This window comes from Cheilinus undulatus, linkage group 1 (genome assembly GCF_018320785.1).
Source record: "Cheilinus undulatus linkage group 1, ASM1832078v1, whole genome shotgun sequence".
NCBI lineage: Eukaryota > Metazoa > Chordata > Actinopteri > Labriformes > Labridae > Cheilinus > Cheilinus undulatus.
In genome coordinates this window covers 35,458,195-35,476,962 of record NC_054865.1, presented here as the reverse complement: position 1 = coordinate 35,476,962, position 18,768 = coordinate 35,458,195, and the positions used below count along the sequence as shown (strand labels likewise).

Genomic DNA, 18,768 nt, shown 5'->3' with positions numbered 1-18,768 from the left:
AGCACACACATACAAAAAACACAATAAAAGCAGATGAATAAAAGTACACATATATAAAACGTCCATATAGAGAACTCAGAATAGTAGCAGTGAACTCCTATCACTATGAAAAATAGACCAGGTGATTGTAGTGTGGGGCTGGTTGTACTGAATCACATTCCATCTGTCATTAAGGCAATCTTCTTCAGTAATCAAAAGACTTCTCTTTAGTTTAGCCACTGTGCTCCTTATGGTAAACATAATATTAAGAATTACTGATATCATCATCATCATCAGGAAGGAGTTTGTTTACAGAAAGGTGCATGAGCAGCTCACAGCTCACTGGAGCAGGAATATCAACATCACATGCCAGAATTAAAAGAAACCACGTCTCCCACCCTCATCCTACAGCATCAAGCCAACCAGAGCAACCTGAGAATCTCAGCCGTGACTCCCTGATTGTTTTTCCACTCAGTCACACAAGTCTCCTTCCACCGTTCGACACCCACCCTTTTCCTTTCCCTTTCCTTACCTCTAGGAGGCTGTCGCCAACCAGCGCAACCAGCAGCTGATGTCCAAACCTCTCCCGGATCAGAGCAGCATTCTCTGAAGCATGCATGCTGGTGAAGTCAAACATCGCCACATCTGGCTGCCCGCAGTGGTTCATGGCAAAATCAAGCGTAGGAAGTTGGTAGTTGGTGCCAAAGTCAGCAGCCTCCCGGGCGTAGCATAGGAGAGCTTCCTGGTTTACATTTTCACTGCTCAGCAGCATCTGGGTGTCGGCATAATCCTGTTTAAAGAGAAGTACAGCAGTCAGGGGAAGTTCAGACCAAGAAGACATGAGCCCAACATTTCTAAAAGACCTCAAACTTTCTTTGACCCCCTGTTTCCATCAAAAATTTTTTGTAAAGCTGCTCACCAAAATAAAATTAATACATGAATACTCTCTCCACTGTATACCAAATGTGTGTGATTTCTAACAGGTAGATAAAATACATGAAAAAGTACAAATAAGATTAAGAAATACTGAAATGTACAGGACAGCAGTGAAAGCTGACTACTGCTACACACTTACATTGATGACGACTCCCTTATCCAGCAGGCTTTGTTTCTTTGCAGTCATAACAAAGTAATGTGTGTTGTCTTTGTAGTACACAATATTCTCCAGATCAACACCTGCAACATACGATATAGATCAACAAAGGTTACGATTCATAAACTGGGACAAATTTTGATTGCTGGCTCACTGATTTTCTGCCTTAAACACATCCCTGTCTGGTTAACTGTGCTGCTCTCTCACCTGTCTCCTCTTTGAGGTCGAGGAAGAACTTCTGGTTGAAGATGAAGGCCACACCACTGATCTCTTCTACTTTAGCCTCAGCTGTCGTGTTCCTGTTGATGAAATTGGCGGTGATGGCAATCGCCAGCTTCCCTCTGAACTCCTTCCTTCTAAAACCTGGGTCAGAAAACATTACTTTTATGGGGCAGACGTTAAGTGTGTGAAATTGTCGCACAAGGCCTCCAAATTGTCACTGTTAAAAAAAAACAGGATGGACTTTTTTCCTCCTCTGCTGATCTAAATGGTTTTAATGCTCTTCTAGACAAAGGCTGACCACAAAGGGAAAATCAATTCCCCCAGCTCTCTTCATTATTGAAGAATGAGCTAAACATCTTGTGAGGACTAATTTTGTCCTTTTTAGGCATAAACATCTGAGAATTGGTAGTTTGATGACAGCATTCTTAGGAGAGAGACTGAAACAGCAAGAAAAACAGATGGAGAGTCCAGAGAGCATGCATCATCTGCTGTTCTGAGCCCCCGGGTCTGCTCTATTTCTGTACAATGTTTCAAGAATAACCTCTCCCACTGGGAGAGATCAATGGCTTCAGACACATCTTAGTTTATGAAAGGTGGATTTTATTTAGAGTCGCACAGCAGAAATAAAGCAGCACAGGTTGTTCAAAGTCAGAGTCCAGAAAAGGTATATGTTTATTTATTTTACACATCAATCATAGTCAAAAGAATTTGGCTTTTTCTACAAAAATAATCTCTTTTTGGGAGCACAAATGGTCGAGTGGTTTAAGGCGCTACCCATGTAAGAAGGCGGCCCAAGTTCAAATCTGGCCTGTGGCCCTTTACCACATGTCTCTCCTCACTCTCTTCCCTGTTTCCGAGTCTATCCACGGTCCTTGCACTATCAAATAAAGGCATGAAAAGGCCCAAAAATAAATCTTAAAATAACAATAATAACAATAATAATCTCTTTAATGTCAAAGTGAAAAAAGATTTCTATGAAGTAATGTAAATTAAATAAAACCATGGAATGTAAATAAGTGAGTGCATAAGTATTCACCCCCTTCAAGTCAGTATTTAGTAGAGGCACCTTTGACTGCATTCACAGCACTGAGTCTGTGTGGATAGGTCTCTATCAGGCTTGCACATCTGGACACTGAAATTTTACTCCATTGCTTCTTTGCTGCTTAAGCTCTGTTAAGTTGCAAAATTATCTGGTATAAAAAGTCCTTTTCAAGTACAGCCATAGAGGTCTTAGCTTTGACTTAGCCACTCCAGAGTCGAGGTCCATTTCAACCATTTCTGTGTAGCTTTCGCTGTATGCTTCAGGTCATTATCCTGCTGGAAAATAAATCTTCTCCAAAGCCATAGTTCTCTTGCAGACTGAATAAGACTATCCTCCAGGATTTTCCTATATCTTTCCCCATTTATTTTACCTTCTATCTCTACAAGCCTCCAGGGACGACTGCTGAGAAGCATCCCCACAGCATGATGCTGCCACCACCAGGCTTCACAGTGGGGGTGGTGCATTTGTGCTGGTGTCTGCTAAACATAGCATCTTGCCTGTTGGCCAAAAAGTACAATTTTGGTCTCATCAGACCAAAGACCTTTTTCTACTTGATCATGGAGTTTCCCACATGCTTTTTGGTGAACTCTAGTTGAGATTTAATGAGTTTTCTTCACATTGGCTTTCTCTTGTCTCTGTCCCATAAAGCTTTGACTTGTTAAGAACCCGGGCAACAGTTGTTGTATACAGTCACTCACATCTCAGCTGCTGAAGCTTGTAAGTCCTTCAGAGTACTCATAGGTGATTTGGTTGACTCTCTCACTAGTCTCCATCTTGCACAGTCACTCAGTTTGTGAGGACAGCCTGATTTCTTAACGATGGATGTAAGTGAACTGTGGGGGATTTTAAGTGCCTTGGAAAAAAAATGTATCCACCCCATGACTTACACTTTTTTAATAACATTTTCTCTGAGTTGCTTGGAATGTTCTCTTGTCTTTATGGTGTAATGGTAGCCCGGAATACTGATTAACCAGTGACTGGACCGTCCAGACACAGGTGTGTTTATACGACAATCACTTCTGACACACCGATTGCACTCAGCCAATTGGTGCTAGTAGTCTGACAGTTGGGGATCACCTGAGTGCAATCACTTGTGACACACTGATTGCACTCAGGTGATCCCCGACTGCCAGACTACGAGCACCAATTGGCTGGACCTCTGTTCAATTGGGTCAGACACTTTTGAGGGGGGGATATGTATATAATCACTTATTCTACATTTGATCTAATTGAAATTACTTTTTAGAAATATGTTCTCACTTTGACATTAAAGAGGTTGTTATTGTTTTGTCCAAAAAGACAAATTATACTGCCCATGATTGATTTTTAAAATGAATAAAAGGGTAAAACATCCAAGGGGGTGTATAGTTTTTATAGCCACTGTGATTCAAGAGACAAAGGGCTTCAGTCCAGTGCTTTAAATATGAGTGGTGGGAAAATCTCCATTTCAGTTACAGACTGTTCTTTCCTGATCCGACAAAAGTAACTCTATCTTGTGCTTTGTGAGCAAGGTCAAGTACATCCTTCAGGCATCTTTGCTGTGTATCCCTTTTGTTTTCGGTTCTCTCACCTTCCAAAGTATTCCTGCGTCCGTCAGCCCCCACCACCACATCAAACTCAAAGTTAGCCACAGGGTGATCAGCAGGTCGGATTGCGGATCTCCACCCAATCCCTGACGGATGGAAACAAAGGGAATTTTAGATTGAGAACTTATGAAAAGAAAAACCTTACATAAATCCCAGGAATATTCATTTTGTGCAGCACATTCAACATAGAGCGTGTAAAATGCCAGCTGATAAAGTTTGGTATTTTTGCTCAAGGACATTTTAACAGTGTCTCAGTAGAAACATCTTTGCCACCAACTTTGAGAATTTCTAAATGTGTGGATGAAAAGAGTTTGTGAATACAAAGACAAAAATAAATAACGAGCATACCGATGAAATGTGGCGTTTCATTCGATTTTTAATAAACAAATGCCAACTGAAGAGCAGGTTAAGGAGGAAATGTGACTGCACTACGTGCAAACTTGAGCCTGGGACTTTGTTGTGTAATAACAAATGGAAAATGCTTCCATGATGTCAAGGGCAAAGCTAAGTCTGTCACAGCAAAGCAGGAGTGACAAGTCTACATCTAAATTTAGGTGAGGCTCTTGTTGTTATCAGTGTGTGTTGATATCATCGCTGAAGAGACTACACCTAACAACAGCAGGCAAGATATTCCCTTTCTAAGAGTTCAAAGACCAGCGAGAGGAGAAAGGGGCAAATGATCAGATAGAGTACAGGATAGTGATAACATCAGCTGCTTCAATTTAAAATTGATTAATTAGAAAAAGGAGAAGTATTTGATTCACTGGTATCAATGTACTAAGAAGGTGTTGTCAATGGCATGCATAAATCCTTGCATTGTCAGGAAAATCATGCAAAAAACACCATACAGATATGATAACACAGCTCATCATTGCCAATGTTTATCTCCTGTTTATATGTGGCTGTCAAGGAAATTAAATACAGCTGCATGAGGTATCCCATGATGCGTCACCAGCCTTAAAGATGAGTGCCAAACTGCAAAGTGAGAAAAAACAGATCCTTCTGGAGCTGCACAGCATGTTTGTTAAAAAACAAAAGAAAATAAAAAAAACATGTACACATGGATGCAGCCTTGTCTTTATCTAGCTTCATAAAACTTCAAATCCAAGTCCCACTATATTGTGTGTATATATATATGTATATATATATATATATATACATACATATTTATATACATATATATATACATATATATATATATTAGTGCTGTTACTTGATTAAAAAATTAATCAAGTTAATCACATCACTGTTCTGTGATTAATCATAATTAATCACAGCATTTTTTTAGATAGTTTAAGTATATTTTTTATGTTTTTAGATTTTTAAAGGTTGTTATTGTCAAGTGTTTTGTTTTTAATTCTTTTAATTCTATGTACAGCACAATGAAAGTGCTGATCTGAGTCCTTATCTATACCACTATTAATACTTTCTGTAGTTTGGTGGAAAGACAAATAAAGGGCAAATATTTAAACTACAAGTGGTCTTAGCTGAGTAGTGCTTGAGTAAAAAAGCTATGATTCAGTCTCTCACATCTACTGTAAATCCCTCAAATATGAACACATAATCATACTTTATTTATTGAATTATTCTCATCAAAAACTAAATTTTCCAATTTTTATGTGACATCTGAATATATCATAACATATAGCATACAGTCGTCTAATTTACTGAGGTTACCTGAACCCATCATATTTTCTAGGGATGCACCGAAAATTCGGCCACTGAAAATTTTCGGCCGAAAATGGGCCAAAAGTGCATTTTCGGCCGAAAGACTTTTATCACCGAAATAACAAGGCCGAAACATAACGTTGTGATGACGCAAGCAAAAACCGTGGCCAGCACATGCTTGGATCAGTGGTTCTCAAATAGGGGTATGCGTATGTGAAGGCACTCCAGGAGGTTGGTGAGATTTTAAAATACATGCAGACTATTTAAGAAAAAAAGCGCCTTTCTTTGCACGTCAGGAGCTACACGAGTTTATTACATTCTAAAATCACATTCGTGCTGCGAACGTCTGCGGTGTGTTTTCTCTGTCCTCTGATAAACAGTAATATTCATTGAAGCGGAAGATAAAAGGTTTGTCCCTCTCTGTCCTTCACTCTGTGCGTAACGCGGCACTTTTACGCACAGCCAGGACATCAGTGCCATTTTGTTTCACTGTTTCATTCACTGTGCCAGCCAAGTTTGTAAGAGGAAGGACTGACTTTTCACTCATTCTATGTCAAATATGATCAGTAAGAGTTATAATATTGCACAGCTGAGGCTCGCGGTGAGAGGAGTTAACTCTCTCCACAGCACACAGACTGGCTCACCTGTTTGTGTTCCAGACTGGTCAGAGGAGTCATTTAGCTGGTTGATCCACAGCTTTTATAAGTAGTTTGTCTGAGGTCCGAGGAGACTGTGTTGGTAAATATTTCACTAAAGTCCCGTTAGTTTAGAAACAGCTCCAGCTGTGTGAGTTTAGCTCCGACAAGCGCACATGGTGGTGGTGGTGCCAACTTTTAAAGCAGACAGAGGAACAAAAACGTCCTCCTTTCCAACACCACCTGATGTTTGATATCTCCTCATATCTGTCTGTAGTCAGTGCTTGTGTTTTTGCCTCTTTTTTTAGCCTGGTAGCAAGGAGACAGGCAACAGGCAGCCCGACATAGCGCAAATGCGCTACTTAAACATCCGCAGCAATGTCACGCTGCGAAATGATGTTGCAGGTGAGGAAGCTTGCATTGATTCGTTACAGGTTCTAAATGTAAATATTTTGTGTAAATAATTTGCATGAAAAAATTGCATATAGAGTGTAAGGACCTTAAGTTTATAAACTGGAGTTAATATTTTGTAGGCTCTTAAATTTAATCACCCTAAAACCCCCTGAGTCTCCCCCATGGCAGGATGGTTTGATCCACACTGGAACATGCTTGTCAATCACTGATTTCAAAATTACTCCATTCATAAAAAGATTTAAGATTTATTTTTTGTGAAGAAATGCTGATCTATAACTAAGTTCATGATTTCAGTTTGAGAAGAGAGAAGTCTTTTTTATAACTTGTTTATAATATAATTTACTTGTTTATAAATGTTTTTAGTTTTTTCTAGCTCTATGTTTTTATTTCCATATCGTTCCAGAGAGACCACTGCAGCCGAGCAGAGTTTTGCACACTTCTGGGTTTAAAGCCTTTCCAGTCACTGTTTTCGTTAGCTACATTAATTTGAATTCTCACATTTAGAGATGAGAAGATGTGCCATGACTTTAGTCATACATTTTTAATATTTAAAATGTATGAAAAAAAATATAATATTTGTAATTTGGAAGTGTTTATCAGTGACAAAGTTTGATGAATCAGACGGCTGTCACAGCACTGTTTAATGTCTTTCTTTTTGGCCAAAAAGCTTTGCGCTGTTTAGGGGGTACTTGGCTGAAAGAATATTTCACAGGGGGTACATGACTGAGAAAAGGCTGAGAACCACTGATTTAATGTATACATGATTGCGGTCAAGTTAAACACTTTATTTTGTATTTCATTTTGTTTTATATTGTGTATTGTTGGAATGAAGTGCTTAATAAATATTTACATAATTTTGTAATTGATTTATTCTTTGAAGCATTAATATTAATTTTTGCAATTGCAATTGATTTTAGTGAGGTTAATACACAGTCATAGCCATAAGTGCAATGGTACTAATAATTGGCATAATAATTTCTTTCGGTGTTTCGGTTTTCGGTTTTCGGCCTTGGTTTCCTCATTTTCGGTTTTCGGTTTCGGCCAAGAATTTTCATTTCGGTGCATCCCTAATATTTTCCATATTTCAAGTTCACTAATTAACTTCCAATTTTGCCAATTCCACTGTGGATTTCTACACTGGATTAATATTGTTAACGAAAAGGACTTGCTATAAAGTTTGGGAGAACTTTACAGCATTCATCTCAGCAGCTGAAGAAGAAAACTGTCCTGAAGCAGCTGAAGAGAGTAGCATGACCATGGCTTGATCCCATGTTGTTGTTAGCATCTTTGCTAACATTGGAAGCCTGAAGGTGGTACTTAAGACTCGTTGTGCTTTGGTGTAAAGACAGTTCATCACTGCAGCATGTACCCACAATTTTGATTTTATCTAAACCAGTGTTGGGAGTAAGGCGTTACTAAGTAACGCTTTACAGTGATTCTGTTACTTTTTATGGTAACTAGTAGTGTAATGTGTTTCTTTTTAAAATCATTAACAACGTCAGAATTACCGAAAATTCAAATCACACTTTACTTGTTACTTTTACAATCGACAACTTGACAACTTGATGAAGGTCAGGAAACATCCAGTTCAGTGGACGACCTGACAGGACCGTAAGCACATCTGCATCCTGTGAGAGACTAGTGCCTCTGCGGACACACGCAAACAAACACAGGCACTAAATAACGCACACACATCATGGCTGAGCACTCGAGCAGGAGCTCTCTGTCTTGGAAACACCAGCATTACTTTTCCTTGCTCAGGATAAAGGACGAAAAAGAACACGGAAGTAAACTTTCCCACCGCCAAGAACAGTTATTCCAACCTTACGATGTACCGAGTTAAACACACGGTACAGCTAAGCTAGTTTCCAGAGAGCCGGGCACTACAAACACCGCTAACCCAGGTGCAGCTCACGTTAGCCCGGCAGACCAAGGAGGAGTCACTCCATGTAAACAACCATGGCTGCATTTTAAATCACCGTCAGCTGCACTGTGTCATGAAGGAAGCACTAAAAAAGACTGATAGCAAGGTATGCTGTTAAAGACACGCAGATATAAGCTATAGAGTCCGCTGCCTTCAGAGAAAGAATAAGGAAAAAAAAAAAAAAAACATAAGACAAGAGAGGACTGTGATGCAGAAAGAAACTAAGAGAGCAGCTGGGATTTAATCTGTACTCTGTAAAGCTATCTTAAACTTCTTAAACAGTGTGCAAATGCTTTAACAGCGTCAAAAGTTTGGAAACATTTCTACTGACTTCTATTGTTTCACCACTTTCCAACACAATAAGAGGCTACAACGTTATATGAAAATAGTTATTTCCTCTCAAACTGCTACAACAACACAAATGAATGTGATGTGTAGGCTACAATGAGGATTGAAGTAAAAAAAAGTAACGCCTGAGTTACTTTTCAAAGTAACCAGTTACTCACAGTAAATCAGTTACTAACCCAGTTACTTTTTGCAAGCAGTAACTGTAACTAGCCCAACACTGATCTTAACTAACATTCGCCAGCTTTTTAAAAAGAAAATTGCCATTACGCAGACCCGGGTCTGTCTCCTCATTCATCACTGCTGGCTGTGTCTGACCCACCTCAAACCTCTTCAACCCCAGGCACAAAAACATCTGCACTGGAGGACTACGGGAGCAAGTTGTGGTCAAACTTAGTCATGTGACTAAATTGCATTATCATTTTTTTTAACGCGTTAAGGTTTCAAGATTAATCACAAGTGTGAACTCGTTAATATTAATAGCCCTTATATATATATATATATATATATATCTTCTCATATTCCCCAAGCTTGGAGATTGTTAAATCAACTGCTTGTACAAAACTCCAAAAAGTTTGCTGAATTAGCCTGGGTGAGTTGCATGTGTGAATGTAAACACCCTGACTTTACCCCAAAACATCCCTGCTAGCCTCCGAGTATTTCCCTCTCCTCTCAATGACCAACAGAAAACTTCTTTGCCTGGGTAGGTTACACTGAAATTTTCCAGATCAATTCAGAATTGCATGTGTGAAAACATCATGTAACTCACGTGAACATGTAAAGATACCTTCATTTTCCTGATCCTCTGGAGGTTCCAACAGCTTGACAAACTCCACATTGATGTGAAACTCTACTGCAACAATCAGGGCCACCTTCAGAAGGATCAGCTGCAACTGCTGAATGCCTGTTAGACACACGCACATATTAGCGACTGCATACAGGTGTAAAATACTGCTGAGCTTTATATTTTTTGTCTTTTGAGATTGTTTTAAGCTCAAACTACATTTTGGAGCTTTCTTAGGGCCTCTTTAATGCTGTTCAGTGAGCTGAAAGGCTAACAATGAGTGGTCAAAAGCTCATTTAGCATCAGATACTCACTAATGTGGTCAATGGCCCCAGCGCAGAATTTGCCATAAAACTTTTTGGCCCCGAGGCCTCGGAGGTCATGAATGGTGTAGGGCCAAAGGTGCAGCACGTTGTTCCGTGAGAAGGAGTCTCTCTTCTCGATCACCACCACTTTGGCACCCAGCAGAGCCAGCTCAATGGCTGTCCGTAGACCACAGGGGCCCCCGCCGATGATGAGGCACTTGATGACAGAGAATGACAAATTGAAGTGAGCTACATCATGCTGGCATCTTTATAATATAGCAGAGTTATCACAGAAGGCTGAGAAAGTTCTCATGAGATTAATGAATTATTGGCATACAAGGGTCAATGTAACATCTACATATCAGCTCTACTGCACCACTGGAGTATTTAGAGCTGAAGTGTCTCACAGAAAGACAATCATGAGGAGAGGAAGTCATTTATAAGACAAATCTCCAGGATTTAGACTCCAGGACTGTTTAGTGAGATTGCACGTACCGGAAATTACAAATATGAAGGTGTTCTTATTTCTGCCATCCGTCCAAAACCATCATTCCAGCCTTAACATATCTAAGGTGTTATTCATGCATCTGCCGCCCTCAAAAATGCATGAAGTCAGTGCGTTGAGGTTACAGCGTCTGTCTGAGAATGTGCAGCTCTAACATGACCTCATTTTGTTGAATACAGATGAAAGAACCAAAGCTGGCAAACTGACTCTTCTTTTCTTCTAAACATGTAAAGAGGTACAAGGGTGAGCTGTGTATAGAGGAAATGTGTGGGCCTTAATCCTAGAGACTTTTAATCCAGAACTGGACCAAGTCTGAACGTTGCTCTTGCTAGGACTGCATAATTTTGGCCATAAATATAATCCAGATTACTTTGTTCAATGTTGAGATCACCAGTATATGTCATGTTTATCTTTTATCTAAAGGACAACTTTTTATCAGAGCATTTTCTTTATCCTGAAAAAGTGAATACCCTGCTACTAACCTCTCGCCATGGCTAGACTGCCGTAACATTTGGGCAAATATGACCCCAAAGACTGACAACCCTACAAGTGGGATCCCATCCAATCATTGTATGCTGTCGCCATAACGCTTTCTGCTCTTTTTACAACTGTGAGCGAGTTCATGGGTCGTTACTGAGATGGGTCAAGGAGTGTTAATCATGGCTTCAATGTAACGTGTGTGTGTGTGTGTGTGTGTGTGGGTGTGTGTGTGTGTGTGTGTGTGTGTGTGCTGTCTCATGCTCAGAGAAGAAGAAAAAAACTTGGAGGAAACACTGCACCATCTCATGGTAACAGCTTTAGTTCTTTCTCCTTGATGACATTTTTAAGTGTGGGGAGCAAATACTATCCTATTGATCAGCATTGGATACAAAGTACGGGGGTCATTCCCAAAAGGTTGATATTAAGGCCAAACATTTGACAGTGGGTGACACATTCAGGTACAATCTGGCTAAATTAATGTAGTCTGATCCAGCCTTAAGAGAATCAGACTAAATGCTGTCATCCTTATATGGCTTTCATCTCCTGCACCAAAAACAACTTAGTTGCTTAGGCTTTCGTCATCCCCGCTCCCCCTCTTTGGATGTGTGGGGAATTGCGGGGTAGCTTCACAGGGGGGGTGAGTGATGAGGAGAACAATGTGTCATCATGCTGCCTGAGGTTATTAGGATGAGGTAATCTCAGGTGTGAAGAGCACACAGGTGGTGGAAGAGCTGCCCAGACAAGCCTGCCTCCTGGCTGTATATTTTTCTTTCAACAAAAGGTGACGGAAGGAAAAAATTTACACAGAAGCTAACAGAGACATGATGAGGTTTGTGCAGTATTAACACTATTTATTCAGATGTTCATTCAAAATGTACATGTGATATTGTACACTTACATAATCTGTTTTCATCTGACTATCGGACGTTAACAGAAACTTTCTGTTTGTTTAAGCCTGTTTCCACTTGTTAATGTATTATTCCAGATATGAAGCTTTTTTTCCTGCTGAGTCAGGGCGCACGCTTCCTCTCAGCCTGCCACCTGTGACCTCCCTCTCATCCTGGTTCCACCTCGTTGTGGTCAGAGTGGTCCCCCACCTCACAGTTGAACTGTAGGTTGTCCTTCACAGCATTAGTTTCTCACACTCACAGTTTAAACTTCTACTGGGTTGCAGTTGTCTGTTAAACTTAAAATTGTCTTGTGTAATCCGCAAGTGACCAGTTTGGTTCATTTTAGTGATTATTCAGCAAGGTAAAGTATTGAGTCTTTATTTTATCCCAGTTCAATAAATAGATGATCATCACCAGGCAGCACATAAAAAAATCCCTAAATCTGAAATTAGGGGTGCAAAATGTTATCAGCATTTTATGGAAAGCAGCAGAAAATAGACCAAAAAAGTTAGTTATCATATCAGTGCCATGTCCAACTCTGCCTCCTAGGTTATGTTTCATTTTTGTTGTTCAGTTAGTTACTTCCTGTTTTATTTTTGTGGCTTACCGCATTCCAGCCTTTATTTCTAGTGATAGACCTTTTGATATTGACCATTCGCTCGTTTCTACTGTTTACGAATTTCACTGCGCCCTTTTGGAATTGGTTGCCAGATGTTTTTGGATTATATTTTGCTTCGCTTCATTAAAGTCTGTGAACTACTGACTGTTGTGCACATGAGTCCTTTTATCTGTGGTTCAGAGATTGTTACATTCAGGAGATATTTAAACTTCTGCCAACATTTACAACCAATAATATAGCTGTAAATATCAGCAGTACATTTGTGGAGGATCAACAAACCTACGTCAGCTGAAGTCTTTTTCTTTGTTCATCCTCATTCCTTAAAGGAATGACGCCCATAGCCGTCTTTTTTAATGCTGGCAGCACCTCTAACCCTGATTTCAGAGCGTTTCTTACCAGCATTCCTTGTTGCTATGTAACAAAAATGAATCCCACTTTCTGTGGTAGCATCTGTAACATTGCTTTGGACAGCCATGTGCATCATATTTCTGTTTTTCAAGGATACCTCAAACAGAAAACACACAGACAATGTTAAGAAATCCTGTCCTGACAAAGGCAGCAGCTGCAGACCTGAAAACTTTACCCTCAAAAAGACGAATAAAGATGATACTGACGGCGTTTCTTCTGCTCAGGGTGCTGAGCACTCAGAACATTGGACTGCATTCATTTTTACTAAAAATAAGCAAATAATGCACATGTGAGTTTTAATGAGGACAGGAATAATTTAAGGTAGCATTTCCTAAAATTTAAAAAGACAAATTCTGAGTGTATGTGAGGAAAAGGACAATCAAATGAATGGAGATGAGGTTGTCTCTGCCTTAATAGAGCTGTATGGAAAACTACAGTTTTGTTGAATAAAGATCTGTGACAGATATAAAAACGCGCTGTGTCACCTATCTCTGATTAAGTGTGCTCAGAATAATTCACATCACAGATCATAAAGAATCATAAAATAGATGTTTTTGTGATGAACAAAGACCCTGTTGTCAGTGTCACTGCAGCCATCTGTGTCAGGCTGTAAACCATGAATGACATCACATCCTTTAAAGGTTGCTGCTTCAGCGGGAATATGAAGATGAGGTGCTGAGTGATTTCACATGTGTCACTTTAAAAGAGCTGAGTCGCCATAAAAACAGAGTCGTCACTGACAGCATGTGATCCTCCCCAGGAGAGGAAAAATGACTTATCAAGTAAAAGCAGATTGTCTGAACTATGAGTAATTAAAACAAGCCCCATGCTGCTCTTTAATGTGTTGACATTTACAAGCCACTATTCAAATCTTTGGCCTATAAAAGAAAACACAATCAGTGTTGAATTAACACAAAGGCTACTGTCTGTACATCTGGTTACCACAGCACATTTCATTTCACAAAACGTCCCCTTTAGTTTTACAGAAATACAAAATCAGAGCCTTAAATTTACGTCTCAGTAGTCCAACAGAGTCCCACTTACTTCTAGAGTCAACCTTTTTTCCTCTTTCCCTATTTTGGTGTTGGCTTTAATCAGACGGGACCCGTAAAAGTGAGCTCACACTGAAGCATTTAAAGCACATTTTAATAAGAATCTGGGCCTGGCTCCAACCTTTGAGGAAGAGCCTGTAAAGAGCAGAGCACACCCTCAGTATAACTCGGGCCAAATAATCATAGTTGCTGAGTGATGCTGTCTGTTTCTGTGTGCTATAAAAACACGCTTTCAAGCTGCGGGCAGCTGATGCCTGAGAGGTAATCACACTGCTCCAGGTTTTCCTGCCTTCCTTCATCACCTCCACGGCTGAGCTCTCCCTCTACCATCAAACACACCTTGACATGACATCTTTGTCCCCATTGCAATCTTTACATTATTCACCCTGAGACATAACACTTCAATAGCGCTCTTAGGACATGTATTTGAGGAATTTCCTCTGTCTGTAATTTGCACTCTGAATGACGGTCTGTTTGTGTGACTTGGCATCAGGCTTGGATGAAGCAGATGTCAAGCAGTCTTTGTGTTATTCTGTTCCTTTTTGTTTTTGAGTCTTTGACTTGAGCTGTTTGCACATTAAACAAGTTTCCCTACACTTGTTTTTGGCGATTTTCTTTTATGCAGTAGAGTATGCTTGGAGATACAGTATACTGGGTTAACAAATAACAACACCACACATTTGTCCAGAGAATAGAGAGGGAAGAATCAGCACAAAGCGATGTATATCCCTTTCATTTCCTGTCCTGTACATTGAGGGCTCTAGCAGTGAAACACTGAGTGGTGAATCAGTGGATGTGCTGTGTATTGGCAGAGAGAAGTTAAAGGCAAATACATGATATTGACTCAGATGTGACACTATTTCATGTACTTTAGCGGTTCTAAAAGGGAACAAAGTGCAGATTGTTCCTTAAAAATAGGAACAACGTGATTAAGTCATGAAGATAGTTCCTTAATCAGAAACATCAACATAAGTTAGGTATAAATAGAACCCTTTAACTTTAAAATGAGAAATCTTGTAAGTGTGGGTCTTCAATTTTTACATTTTTCTTTTTTGCATTGTCAAATTCATTAAAACAATCCCAGGGTAAACCTGAATATACGAATTTGTATCAAAAAAACTACTTTGGTTGGTACTGCAGTTAAGCTAGTATTGTGCTACAAAGCTTTATATTCTTCCCCAGATGTTATAAACTATGAAAATAAAGTTCCTGTGAAAACACTGTGAGTTCTCTGCTACTGTCCTTTGAAAATGGTGAAATAACGTCAAAGAAGAGCCGTGCTTAAGTCAAACAATCAATGAAAAAATGAGAAGACGATCGACAGAATAAGGACAAGAAATAGAGATACTCTGGGAAAAAATAGAATCAGGAAAAAAGGAAAACAAATGTGTAGAAATTAAATCTAAGAGGCATTTAATAAAATAAGGTGTGTTTGTTGTTTTGGAGTGTTTATGCTGGTAAGCCTTTTCACCACCACTGGAATAATCTTACAAACACAAATAGGTAGACTGTCTAAAATCAGTATTTTATCAAAGAGCATTATATATAAAGATGTAGTCTTTGTGCATTAACTTAAATCACTCAAAAAAATTCATTGGCATTCTTTTATGTTAAAGAAAATGGGCAATGAAATCAAAGTAGAAATGTACATTATTTTAAGTGACAGAAAAAAATACTCTCTAAAACAGGGGTCACAAAACTGTGAGATCTTTAAAGCAATTTGTAACCCTAAACATGTTTCTTAAATTCATATCAGTACATCCATTTAAACCTTGATTTTCTGTAGCTAAATTGTGTGGGTAGCTCTTGCTTTCTGTTAACATCAGAGTAAATCTTTAGTTAGAAAAGGTCTGAAACCTCTGCTCTACAAGACATAAAACTCACCTTGGTGCCTGCACAGGCTTGTCCTTTCTTGTACTCCTTATGTGACATCCTCTTGTCCAGTTTACTCCACAGAGCTTTGGCCTTCCAGGTCGTGACGCTAGCCTTCAGACTGCTGTAGAAGGTGCTGTTGTCAGCAGGGTCCAGGTCCAGCTGTCTGCAGAGGACGTTGAAGGCTTGCAGGGTCCCCTTACAGGTCAAGGCCTGGACAAAGTTCTCAAACAGCTTCCCCACATTATCCCTCTCCTCCTCTGTCTCTCCCATCTTCTCTGCTGCAGACGATGGTTTGGTGTGCTGGGGCTCTTGCTCACTTTAGCAGTCTCTGCCAGATGTGGCTACACCCTCAGCTTGGCCCACATTGTCATGCCCGGTCTGCGGAGGCAAGACAGATAAGAGTGACGTCATAGTGTGGTGAAAAGTCTATCATAGATGAATTTTGAATCCACATTCCCTGTACAGCCTTGGGTTTCATTACAGAGCTCTTTTATTCATTCAAAGTTTAAAGATAGTATTAAAAATCAATTTTAAAAGTGATTTAAATGACGTTAAAACAGCTGTATTATATCTTATCTGTGACTCCACCTTACATTACTCAATCATCAGTGCTGCTCTCTGCACTAGTCCTCATTAAACCCAGTATCTAAAGTCAACATGCATTTTGAAATTCAGTCAGCTTACTCCCACATTCCATGAAAACACGACCTATGTGATTAATACTAAAGAGAAAAACTCTAACAAGCCAGTCAGCCCTCATCACACAGCTGTCATGCATATTTACTACTTAGCTTCATAGAGGCACAACCATGTGAGGCTATAAAAGAGGCTGTTTGTGGTTTTATGTTTTACTTGATGGTTCTACATAAACACAAACATTTCAAGGATCATAAAAAAGCACACAGAGAAAAACTTCTGAAACTGATATACAGTGTGTATACTTTGACCAAGGACAAATAATCCTAATAGACTGATCTGCTACAAGACATCAGTACTTTAACATTTTCGGTATGTTCGTCAGTTGTATATTTTTACAGCAGAATCTTGAGTTGTAGGCAAAACATTTTTTCTGGCACTAAGTCTCTGTATTTAAGTCTTCTGAATGGCAGCTACAATTAATTTAAAGGCAACAGAGCATTAACATAAACATGCTACCTGTGCAACATGTTACAGACAGTACACATAAGGGTGTAGACAAAATACCAATATGACAACATAGTATCTCCCTGACTCATGCTTTATCATATTCAAATCGTTGATTTCAAACAGAGCTGAATGATACTTGGGCACTGTGATATATTTCTTTCTTTCTTTCTCTGTCTCTCATAAAGCCATTGGTCCAAAGAATGGTTTATTATTAATAATAGAAACCCTGCTCTCAGTCTAAATAGGTATCCATGTTAATTTGACTCATAGCATCACTACTTTATGGGTCCTCACAGAGGCCATGTTAATTGGCAAAAGAAAAAGGAAGAAGTGTTGCAAAAGAAGTTCGGGGTGAAACTGACACAAAATTGCAGTAAGTAGACATACTAAGCCTGCCCTGTCTTGTTAGCAACATTTATCTTTGTCATTTGCACATACTGTATTATTATATCATTGTCTTGCAAAATCATAAAACCACTGAATCATGATCAAATCTATAGCAGGTAATGTACTGCAAATCAATGATGCAAGTTATGTTATCATGAGGTACCCTGCGATTCCCAGCTGATTGATGGAGTTACAAGCTTCAGCTGCAGCTACCCATGTTCTTCACAAGTCAAAGCTTTATGTGAGAGTGGCAAAGAGAAAGCCACAAACACAACACCCCAACTGTGAAGCACAGTGGTGGCAGCATCATGCTGTGGGGATGCTTCTCAGCAGCCAGCCCTGGAAGGCTTATAAAGGTAGAGGGTATGATACAAGAAAATCCTGGAGGACAATCTCATTGTGTCTACAAGAGAACTACAGCTTGGGTGAAGATTTATTTTTCAGCAAGACAATGACCCAAAGCAAACAGCAAAAGATACACAGAAATGGTTTAAAGACAACAAGGTGAATGTTCTGGAGTGACTGAGCCAAAGCCCAGATCTCAATCCAATACAGAATTCATGGCTGAACTCTAAAAGGGCTAGTCACACCTGATCCTGCACAAGCTGACAGAGCTTGAGCAGCAAAGAAGGGAGTAAAATTGCAGTGTCAAGATGTCCAACCCTGACTGAGACCTGTTCAAACAGACACAGTGCTGTGATTGCAGCCAAAGATGCATTTAATTTAATGTAATATAATGTCAGATGTCATAGCTAAGCCATGATGTGCACAAAGGACAGGATGCCAGAGAAGGGAGCAGGTACTGAAATTACTGTAAGGGGAAAAAAATTGCATAAAAAAGGTGAAAATTGTCAAAAATTAGCAGAGAAAATGGTGAAAAGTTACTAGAGTGCAAAAAATGGGTAAAAAAAAAAAAGTAAAATAAAACTGGTTCAAAAAAGCAAAAACAGACCGCAAAGGCAAAAAACGTCAAAATGGGCAGAAAATGGTGAAAAGCTGTTAAAAAGTGTCAAAATGGGTTAGAGGTGTCACGAATGGGTAAAAGTGTCAAAATCAGTTTTAAAGAAGTGTTGAAAATGGGTCAACAGTGTTTAAAAAGTGTTAAAAAATGGGTCAACGGTGGCTAAAAAGCAGCAAAAATGGCTGGCTAAAGTAGTGAAAAAGGGTTAAAAAGTAACAAAAATAAGTTTAAAGTGGCCAAATTAGCCCCGCCGGTACAGTAGCACCAATGCTGATCCAACACATGCATTGACATCACCCATAAATCCCCACTGGCAAGGGCCTGTTCACTAGGTTTTTCAGGGGTCCGGCTAATTCTCTGGGCATTAGATATTGTCTTGTGAGCAGGGGTTAGACTATGGTGCTCTTCGGACTTTTTAAAGTCATGTCTCTTGAAAGGACTCAATGTA

The 18,768-nt window shown here is 39.5% G+C and overlaps 1 protein-coding gene across 8 annotated transcripts in view; it reads right to left on the bottom strand.

The window, feature by feature from the left end:
- The window catches only part of LOC121506861 (F-actin-monooxygenase MICAL2-like), a 58,242-nt gene that overhangs the window by 29,474 nt on the left and 10,000 nt on the right, over nucleotides 1-18,768 (bottom strand). For all 8 annotated transcript variants that reach the window (XR_005991693.1, XM_041782868.1, XM_041782848.1 and 5 more), the window contains exons 2-8: nucleotides 15,836-16,204; nucleotides 10,007-10,214; nucleotides 9,696-9,812; nucleotides 3,907-4,008; nucleotides 1,280-1,435; nucleotides 1,055-1,155; nucleotides 512-769 (exon numbers count right to left, since the gene is read on the bottom strand). Coding sequence is in view for 7 of the 8 variants with exons in the window: in XM_041782868.1 (XP_041638802.1) it covers nucleotides 512-769; nucleotides 1,055-1,155; nucleotides 1,280-1,435; nucleotides 3,907-4,008; nucleotides 9,696-9,812; nucleotides 10,007-10,214; nucleotides 15,836-16,096 (1,203 nt within the window). In the remaining variant the exon portion in view is untranslated. The remainder of the gene's footprint in view (nucleotides 1-511; nucleotides 770-1,054; nucleotides 1,156-1,279; nucleotides 1,436-3,906; nucleotides 4,009-9,695; nucleotides 9,813-10,006; nucleotides 10,215-15,835; nucleotides 16,205-18,768) is intronic.